At 40.2% G+C, this 10,469-nt stretch overlaps 1 protein-coding gene across 1 annotated transcript; it reads right to left on the bottom strand.

The window, feature by feature from the left end:
• Positions 1–1,934: 1,934 nt before the first annotated feature.
• Positions 1,935–4,889, bottom strand: CUNH4orf19 (chromosome unknown C4orf19 homolog). Its single transcript, XM_054295721.1, has 2 exons — positions 4,792–4,889; positions 1,935–3,689 (listed from the first exon to the last, which is right to left on the bottom strand). Exons 1-2 carry the CDS (start codon positions 4,887–4,889, stop codon positions 2,747–2,749), a joined length of 1,041 nt encoding a protein of 346 aa, XP_054151696.1. The 3' UTR covers positions 1,935–2,746.
• Positions 4,890–10,469: the final 5,580 nt, after the last annotated feature.

Here is a 10,469-nt window from a genome sequence, read left to right as displayed (position 1 = left end):
TTGTGTTTATTTGAATCAACATCTGATGGACAGAGTAAGATCTGGTTCTCGCATAATTATTTAAAATCCAATTTTTGGGAGGAAATTGTGTGTGGCATTTAAAAGTTATTTCTTACATAAGTGATTTTCGCATTTATTGTGAAAATTGTACTGTAACCTGAAAAATAAGAATTCCTAACATTCACTGGTGTCATGGTAGGGTTGAAAGTCTATAAACAGATGAGTAAATATAAAATGCATACAAATGGGTTTTGTTTTTTTGGTTTGTTTTTTTTTTTTTTTTTTTTTTTTTTTTTAAATTTAAAAACTGCACTGGGATTTTTAACCTAGCAGGTAAAAGAAGGCTGAATGTTGGTGTTACCTCACAGGTTTATTTTATGGAAGCTTTCCCTATGATGTAAGTTTGATACCGGACTTTTTTTTTTCTTTTTTTTTTTTTATTCTGTGAGAGAACCCTGACCAGCTATTTCCAATGCAGTGAATAGATGTGCTTTATGCTGGGTTTTGCCTCTTGTATTTGTGACAATGAGAACTTGGGCTGCAAGACATGCACTGTCTGTGGCTCAGCTGCTCTCATGCAGAGGGTGGCCCGTGGCTGCAGGCACCCATGGAAGAGTTGATTGGTTTGGGTTGTCTGAGCTGCATCTGGGCTCTCCTCTAATTTGTTTTAGTGCTTGGGGAGCAAGGTGAGAAACTTGCTGTGATTTGCACTTGAAGTTTGAGCTGGAGCTCAGAAAAATTGAAATGAGTGGAGATTGAAAAAAATCAGGTAAGTTTTCTGGGGTGTTTGTGGCATTTCTTTCTTTAACACCTTTTTTACTTGAATTGTTTTTCATGGTTCGTGTCATGGTGCAGCAAGGGGCTGCTGGCTCCCTGGGGCTGGGATGTGGGGAGCAGTAGGGGTTCCCTGGGGATAGCAAGGCTGGATCCCACACCAGAGTCTGTCCTCCTGCCCCAGCCAGGGCATGGGGCAGCCAACAGCACCAGGAGAGCCCCAGCACAGGGAGCAGGGCCCAGGGCTGGGCTGGCAGGTCTGACCCAGGGGGTGAATGGGCTCCTGGGCCCCAGGCAGGGACAGCCGGGACTGGCGACAATGAGCATAACTCGGTATTTGCAACGTGCCGGCACTTCCACCGACTCTCAGAATTGTCGTCTTTGAAGGACAAATGGATCTGTAAAACTTCTATGCACTTAGGAGAAGGCTTAGAAGGGCCTATTAAAATATGAGAGTGGTAGAGAAGTCAACAGTACTACAATACTTTAAAACCATATAAAGCTTTTTATCTTACAGATATGATGTTGTGACTCTTGCCTGTGGCTGGATATAGTTCTCTAGCAGCTGAGACTTTAGGTTGTTTTATTTGCTCCTAGGTACTCCTGGGTACCATAAGTGCTCCTAGGTACCCATCCTAGTCATTAACATTTTGAGAAATCAAAATCAGCATATACTGTAGGCAAATAAGCACTGTTGGTGCTTTTCGTGTATCTAATGAGGGCTATATCTTATTGAATTTCTTAAAATATTAACTTCTTAAAACTTTTTTTTTTTCAGAAAATGCATAAAGTAAAAAAACCACCAGATTATTTTTCATATGGTTAAAAAATTTATTAGGAGTTTATAACAAAAACTTTGAAACCACAAAATTTCAGTATAAAATGTTAAGCATGTTCTACTTCAACCATACTTTTGCTGAATTGGCAGCACCAAATTGGTCTCTATCTGCAACTATTTTCAGAGCTTATGCTTAATCCAGTTTGGAAGCTCGATCCCTTTCCTGTTGTAAATTTAGGGACTACAGCACAGCTAAGGAGGAATCCACATTGGCTCCTGCTGTTTTTATATAAACAAAGTACATCTTGCTGGGGATGTTTGAGACACAATCTCTTTGAAAACGGTATTGTTAAGACATGCACCTGAAAAATTTAGTGGAGTTCAGAGATTTCAGGCTGTCGTTTTACAGTAGTTTTAATCTGTCCAAACTGGTAGGGAATGAGTTTTGATCTCTCTGGCCCCTCTGATAGTGTGTGTGAAGTTCTTACATGAGCTATTTGAGCACATTAAACCAACAGAAATTACCCACTCTCTTGGATTTGGCTGGGCTTCTGCTGTTTTAAGGAACCAAAGCAGCAACACTTGGGGTATCAAACACAGTCAAGGGAGACATGTGTATGGAAAAATGATGTTGTCATTCCAGTGCCAGGTGCACGTGCACAGATTTAGGCTTAATCTATAATGGAACCATAGCCACAGTAAGGTTCAGTCCAAGCTGCCTTCCCTGTTTCATGTTTCAGTAGATCATAGAACTTTGGCTCATTTATGTAGTTTTTTCTGCTAATGATGAAAATATGTGGTTTCTAACTCCATGGCTTCAATAATGCTATTTTAAATAATGGGAGTTTACCTGGAACATGCAGTGTGCACAGACCCTCATGAGGAAAGAAAGGAAACACTTGCATGAGTGCAGATGAGGTGGGTGTACAACTGAATATTCTGTGTGGAAGAAATGATGTTTGCCCTCCTGTTTTGGCCCATAGACAAGGGTATTACCGTTAGTCAAGAGAGTTCTTCTGTACCTCAGGCAGTAGAAATTAAAAGGCTGTATAAAACAGGTGAAGGGACCCAGGTTTAGTCCCACCTCCTTTTATATTAGCTGTTTATAACAGCTCTCCATGTGTGCTGTATATCTGGTCATATTGATCCAGAAATAACATCTGGATCTTACCCAGTGTGTTAGAAAGAAACCATCTAGTACTCATCATCATCTTCCACATCTTCTCCTGCTGTTGCTGCTTCCAGAGCAGCCAGAGCTGCTGCAACTTCTGCATCTTCCTCCTCAATTCCTCCATTGGCATCTTTATTGTTGGTGTGCGTGGGTGCCTGTGGGACTTTGGTAGCAGCCACTGCAGTGATGCCAGCAGCAAGGCTCTCACTCAAACTTGCCGAGTCTGTTCTAAAAGGTTCAATACTGCTCTCTTTCACAGGCCAGGGTGGGACTGCATGAAGGTCCTGGTCCCATATTGCTGGAGTACCAGTGTTTTGGTCTGAATGTGTGCAATTGACTGAAAAGCTGTCTTTTTCAACACAGTTCCCAGTTTGATTCCCATTTTGAGGATAATCAATATCTGGCAGTCTTATGGTATTGTTTTCTGTTTCCAGTGTTGAGTTTCCTTTGAGAAAGATGCTGTCTCCTGCAGACTGGGAGTCTGGAATACTGTTAGGCACATTGCTGGCTGCCTTACTCTGACTGCCTCTCTCTAGGTCAAGCTCTTGTTCAGACCTATTTGACTCGGTGTGAAAGTCTCTGCTGCTGGCTAGAGACGCTTCTGACTGGCTGCAGGTTCCCTTTTCACTGGATTCTTTCACTGGGCTTGTGTTGGGGTTGAGCATGGAGTGCTGAGCACAGGAGTTGCCACCATTGACTGCAATGTCAAGCTTTGCAGCACACTTCACAAGGCCATCCTCCTGAGAATCATTGCCTCTGTGATTCCTGAGAGTTTCTGTTGTGCTGTTTACTGGATTTTTATTTTCTGTTTTGTTTATCTCATCCTGCTGTAGTTCATTTTTGGGTTCTTCATTTTCACTGTTTTCGTTGAATTTTGATTTATTGCTGCCTTGTTCATTGTGTTTATAGCTGTTTACTTCATGAATGCATCCAGATGATTGTACCTCTTCTGGATCAAAGATATAGCTGGAGTAAGAAAAATTTGTAAAAAAATTTGTAAGAAAAAATTTGTAAAGAAATATTACTTATGATGTTAATCAATATAATTAGTAAAAAAGATTAAACTTCCTTTTTGGGCTGAAAGTCCTGAGGAAGGAGTGTCACTGAACTTTACCTTGGGTCCTGAGAATGAGTTAAACCAAATGGAAATGCTGAATGTGCTGTTGGCTGCTCTCTCCTGGGACTGATCATAGCTAACCCCTGTACTGAGATTCACCAGGAGCGTAAGGAGGATGTTGGAGAACTGTGTGGTACTCATTGCTTGTTTCCAGCCTTATTTTTTATTTTCTCTGGGGAACTGATTAGCCAATGAGTAGTCATAACCTGGATTTTAAATTAATATGTCCTCATACAGTTGCTAAAATGTCTTCAATTTTTTCCTGGTGTTCTTCTTTCAAGTCTTTTGTCCTTTTTTCCCCCCCTCCTGATTAATTTTCATCCTCTTGCTCTATATTTTCCTTGACTAGCCTCTCCCAGGGCCTCTCTCTTTTCTTTATCTTTCTTTTTTCTCTCATAGTACTGTTTTCTCCCCATTCCTTACCTCTTCTACAGAAGTGGCCAAGGGGCAGCAGTGACCCTCCAGTGGGGCTGAAATTTGCTCTTTGTAAAGAGCTTAGCTAGCTTAGCTAGCCCTCCTCTCTAGGGAGACTTTTAATATGGGAATTCTTCCCAAGCTAACAACATTTAACAGCTATGATGGAAGCAAGGAACTGCTGTTCATTTCCATTGCTTGGGAGAAGGGAGGATCTGATTTAATGTGTGCTCCTTGCTCCTCCTGCATTGAGGAAAGCCCATGCTACCTAAATTAGAAATTACTTTAGTAAAGAAGAGTTTTCAATACAACACAATTCCTTTTGTGGGATAGGAATTATAGAAGTGGACCTTAATTACAGTAAATTAAAAGGACTTTCATAGGAAATCTGTATGCCTATACCTAAAGATGCTGTAAACTTTGGAAGAACTCCAACCTTTTACGGTGGTTAATTAAAGCAACAGGTGTGGGGGAGCACAGACACACGGTTTGATGATTTTCTTTTTTTCAGTCTAAGACACTCTTGTTCTATTGTACCTTTGTATCATTTTGCAGCACCTGCACCCCATCTGGATTTTCCTTAACCTGAAAAGAGAGAAAGGGAGGGCAAGGGAGAGACAGAGTGAGTGAAGCATTATGAAATTAAAATATGAGCAATTGCATTGAAAATGATGCTCATGTTTAGAAGGGTTTGTTAGCTAAAACCAAAGATGTCTACACAAGAATGGATGGAGCACTGTTCAAGGTCTTAATAGGTGTTGTTGTGCATTGGCAATGGTCTTTAATTGGGAAAAAATCTGGGGAGGAATTTACCAATTCTTAGTGATGTACTCTCAGAGTAGTTTCCTAAGCAATTTTATGACTGGGAGAATTGAAAGTCAGTGTATGGGGTGTGAGTTGTTGGTTTGTTGTTTGGTTGGGCTTTTTTTTCCATTTTATTTCCACTTGACACCTGTTGGTCAAGTTCTCTACCATGAATTTGCCCAGCTGTTTTTTGAAACAGTAAACTGCTAGCATCTACCACATCCTTTACTCAGCAATTTCACAGACCAGCCTTGCCTGTGTGAGGAATCATCTGCTTTTGTTTGATTTGAACCTGTTCTTTACTAGTAGTACTTGGAGCCTTGTAGTTCTTATATTAGAAGAAGTAGTGACCATCGTGTCCAATTGTCACCATAGGAGAGGTCCTGTACTGTTCCTTCAGTGCTCATCTATTTAAATATTACTCATACTGACGTTGTTTTGTGCCTATGAAGTGTCCTTGTGGTGTTCTCTGAGTCTTTTTGCATTTTAACATCCTATTAAAATTAAGTGTGGGAGCTACAAATGCTGAGAAAGATGTTTGCCGCCTGAAAGAAGCAAATTTATTCTTTCCTAATAGCTTCTTGTTTCCGTTCACTTGACCCTGTGACATCCACTGAGCACTGAGGTGACATTTTTTTGTGGAACTTTCCCTTCATGAGGCACACACAAATTCCTGGAATGGGCATTTTGTTATAAGCAGTATGTTGCACCTCCATTTTACTACAGTAAAATTCCAGTGTTTCACTAGAACTAGCAGACTGTGTTTTGCTACACTATTGCTTGACCCAGTGAGATGCTAAGAACCATCTATTATATGGTTCTTATGCCAAAGTCTTCTATTATAAGAGGAAATGGACCCTTGAGAACATTGCTGTTCTGAACCTAAACTGATGTCCCAGATCTGAACATCCAAAACCCCTAAAACACCCAATATTCTTTATGGGTGGTGGCTATCTTGTTTAAAGTTAATAAGTCAGGGCAGGTTGTTTAATATGTTTTTTCCATTGTTATTCAGGCTCTTTCTTGTTCTCTTGAGATTCTCTACAAACTCACACACTTTTGCCAATGCCTAAGGACAGTGTCTCACTTCCCATAAAACAGAAGTTGATGAAGCAAGGTCAGGGTATTTTCTGGAGTAATTTATTTACAAAACATCCAAGGAAAGTAGTATTGATTTATTCTTCTCAGGCATGGCTTGAACTGGCAATTATGCTAGCAGAAATGTAAATCCAAACAGTTCCCCTCTAAAATCTGAGTACTTCTAGCACTGAACTAGTGCTAGTGTTAGCACTGAACTAAATACCTGATGTCAGACGTCTCTTTCTTAGAGTGTCTGATGGCCTACAGTCATGCAGCAGCTGGGTTTATCCTAGGGTATAGCTGCTCATACCTATGCTTTTTGCCTTTGTGTACACATGAACTGTTCTGAAGCAGAAATTTCTATCAGGAGTAGCCACTTGATGTAGCTGAGTGCTTGTTGGAATGGCTTTCAAGCCAGCTGCTTCTCTCACTGCATGGCAGACTCCCTTCCACATCTCTGCAGACCATGTACTGTGCATTCTCACCCCACACACCTCAGCAGCATCACAGCAGGAATTCTGATACAGGGTCTTTTGTCTGAAGAGGATTGCCCTCTGAAATGCCCACACAGCCTTTGGCTTGGCTTTCAAGTTTATAGGTTTGGTGAGCCCCGTTCTGATTTGTATGTAGACCAGCTCCAACAACAGATATTGCTTCTAGCTGAGAGTGGGCACTCCAATTCAGGGTGCTTCTGCTTAGAGTTTTATCAGACAGATTTCCTACTCAGGGATTTTATTCACAACTTTTTTTGTTTTTAAAGCAAAAAATACTGCTTATAGGTTTTAAGCATTGGCAAGTCCTAATTACTGGTCTTTATTTTGTTGTAAAGATGTTTGTGATCATCATAGAAGGCAATTATAAATTGAAATTACTATTGAAGTTTTCACAGAAAGCACTTTCCTGTTTTTTGGTGTGTGTTTGTTTTGTTTGGTTTTTATTTTTTTAATTACAGCTGCTGTTGGAATTATCTCTGCAGCTACTGCATTATGCTTTTCCACTGATTAGTTACAATGGGATCTGTCCTGTGGCATGAATAAACTATTACATATGGAAAGCAGTACATTGTATTATCTTATGAATTATTTCACATCCCTGAAATAGGAATATAGTTTTACAATGTCACTGTCTGAACACTGGCTTTTTTTTTTTCCCTTGCCCTTTCCTTCCATTTATGATAATCTTTCAAGTCAAGCTGGAAAATAATTCTGGGGAGCAAATTGCTTTTATAGCATGAAAAATCATGTTTTATCCTACTTATCTTGTTTTAGATACCGAGCTCTAAAGACTTGTGTGCTGTGTGATGTTCATAGTTGTGCTAATGGATAAATAATACTAATAAGCTGCTGTCTGGAGCAGTTTGAGTCAAGCAATTGCTACAGGCTTGAAACAAAAGAGCGTTTGCAACTTCTACAATGGATGATGTTAACTGATGGATGTTAACTGAATTTAGAAACATTGCATCCTTATCAAATGTTTGTTCTGTCAGATATGCTGTGCTGCTAAATTGGTGAGATAATTTCAGATAAACATGACATGATGGGAGATGCTGTCTTGTAGAACACTTTGGGGGCTGTTTTCCCTCTGGAAAAAGGCTGCCTGTCTAAAGTGGCAGTAAAATCCTTGGCTTTAACATTCAGATTCTCAGAATTGAGATCAAACTGCCATTAATCCTGGATATTATTCTGTCTTGACCATGAAATTTCTGAAGGCCCGTAAATGTCTGTCGTTAGTTATTATGCAGTTACTTAATCCTGAATACTAATAGATCACCTGGCATTAAAGCTCTGCAAAAATATTAAGTAGAGATTTTTTAGGAGTTTTTTTAGGTGACCACTTGGAGCATTTACAGGAATAAGATGGAGCTGTTGAGGGAAAAGAAATGAAGGAGGCCTAGAATTAATTTTCTTACTCTCTCAAATTTTGAACTTGAATTTTTCAGCTTTTAGTAGCTGCTGGATCTCCTGAAGTATGTCACTCTGGATGAGCTTGTACCAGGTTCTACAAAATAATCAGATTCTTACAGTGTGATAGTGTGGAACAGCCTTGTGGTTTGCATATTCAATATCAATGCTTGTTTCATTTAAAGTTATTATTATTTTCTTCAGTGAAAGAGATGGAAGAGGCCCAGTTTTGTGTGTTTACCCCAGCCACTCCAGCAGACCTTTAGCTGACCATGTCAAAAGATAGTCTAGATATAATGTGCTTGCAGTGTATTAAATAGGTGTTCACAGAGAGACAAGGAAGACCTGATGTTATGAATGACTGACTTTGATCCTTTAAAGCAATATGATACAGAAGAGCAACTTCTTAAAAAAAAAGTTGGAAAAAATTTGAACAATGGAAGGAGGAGTTTAGTTTGAGGAGAGCAGGACACATATCCTATCAGTGAAACAATTGCTTGCTGAAAAAGGGAAGGTGGTTAAAAACACTTATGGTGGGGTCAGCTACGAGAATAAGGTGGGAGCTCTCTTTCAAGTGTGAGACCTTGGTGAAGATAACAAGAATAACGTCTGACTCCAAACCCACAGCCTTGTGTTTCAAGCCACAGTGTGCTTTAAGAGAAGTCTGCTTTTCTTTATTAGATTTGAGAAACACAAGATATCTGACTCTAAGTTATTACATAACTCATATTGTCTATTTAAACTGTGGCTGTGGTATGAGTAAATAAAAGGCAAACAAGAGATAATGTCATGAAAAGGGAAGAAGAAATATTTTTGAGTCATAAAAATGGTTTGGCACCTTTCTCAATATTTTTTGGAAGTTTACATGGAAACAGAAAAAGGTCAGTCTTACTTTTGTTCATGGTGAATTTTTTCTTCTGTCTTGATTTTTATTTTTAAATTCCTTTTAGACACCTCCAGGAGCAGAGGCAGAAAGCTGAGGGAGACAATATTAACATAGCTGCTCTAGTAGATCTCAACAGATAAACTCTGATTTTGGATCATTATTTTTAATCCAGTTTGTTTGTTTTAGTTTGTTTGGAGTTTTCATCCCACAGCTCCTGATGCTTCTATTGCTTGCCTTTAACTCTCCTCCATCCTTTCCCACTCTAGATGACCTTGGCAAATAAGGAAATTTTTCCTACATGGGTATTATCTGGGCTGAACCTGAGTGATGCATCTCCCAGGGACCCGAGGCACCTCCTTCTGATGACTTTTCTGGTAGAGGCATCTTTCAGACTTGAGCCTGCCAGTGTCTCCCCCATCAGTTTGTTGTGTTTTGCACTCCTCAGTAAAACCCATCCATTCTGAGGATACTGCCCCGAGGTTCCAGTCTCTTTGCCACGGACAGAAATCCTTGTTCATCAAAATAAAGTCTGCCTCACTAGAGATGCAAACACAATTGTCTTTGTTGGTATTTCTTTGCTAACATAGATGCCAAATTCTAACCAGCTAGGAGTCATATGCACAGAAACAAGTGTGGCAAGAGAAAGTGTTTGCACAGAAATATGTGCAGAGGAAATATAGAGAATGTGGGGTGGGAATAGCCTTAGAGAGCTCTAGCACTTGACAAGCTTCTAACAGTTTGCCTTCTGTGCTAAGTAGGCATCCACATCTCCCAGAAGATTTCAGAGACTGTTCTCAGCATGTGCTGGGTCTGACAGAGGCTCAGATGTGCCCAGGCAGGAGGAAGGAAGTGCAATGTCCATGCTCACTGCAGGGCAGGTGGATGAGATGGCCTTTAAACTCCCTTTGAACCCAATCCATTCTGTGAGCCTCTGTGTTACTGAGGCGTGGAGCCAGAGGAATAATTGATCTGGATGACAGGCAATATAAAAGAGGCACAGAAAAACTGTAGGAGGAGTGGCAGAGTTGAGAGGAACTATATTTAGAAATTTAGAAAACTAGTAAACATACAGTAGAAAAAATTACCAGCCTGTGCTAGAGGGGGAGAGAAAATAACAGGAAAAACCATGTAAAGGAAAAAAGATGAGGAGCATAACTTAGCTACACACTGTGCAGGCTAATCACTACTGTTGGATGAATATAATCTGTAAGAACTGTCTTACATAAAATACACAGACCCCTTCAAATCCTGGGGGCTTTTTCCTGACCTGTTTTGAGACCAGAGGGGCTCAGAACAGGTGCAGGCTTGGGGAGTAGGAGAACCCAAACTATCCTGGGCCCAGAATGATCTGAACAACCTGATCTACTTGAAGATGTCCCTGCTCATTGCAGAGGTGATGAGCTAGGTGACCTCTTCCAACCCAAACAGTTCTATTATTATTCCATGGGCTGTGGAGAGCACAGTCTGTGCTCAAATCTTCACTGAGACCAATAGCTGAACCAAAATCTAATTTCATTTTTCTGGACTGAATCCTAATCTGGAAA

The sequence above is a fragment of the Melozone crissalis genome, unplaced genomic scaffold (genome assembly GCF_028551555.1).
Source record: "Melozone crissalis strain CALT ecotype California unplaced genomic scaffold, PUWL_Pcris_2 ptg000006l_1, whole genome shotgun sequence".
Classification (NCBI taxonomy): Eukaryota; Metazoa; Chordata; class Aves; order Passeriformes; family Passerellidae; genus Melozone; species Melozone crissalis.
This window is presented reverse-complemented; position numbering and strand designations above follow the sequence as displayed.

Excerpts from the sequence above, each read along its gene's own strand:
- CUNH4orf19 (XM_054295721.1), bottom strand. The coding sequence starts at position 4,889 with ATGCTTCACTCACTCTGTCTCTCCCTTGCCCTCCCTTTCTCTCTTTTC. Across the intron at positions 3,690-4,791 it reads TGCTGCAAAATGATACAAAG|CTATATCTTTGATCCAGAAG; the intron begins GTACAATAGAAC and ends TTCTTACTCCAG.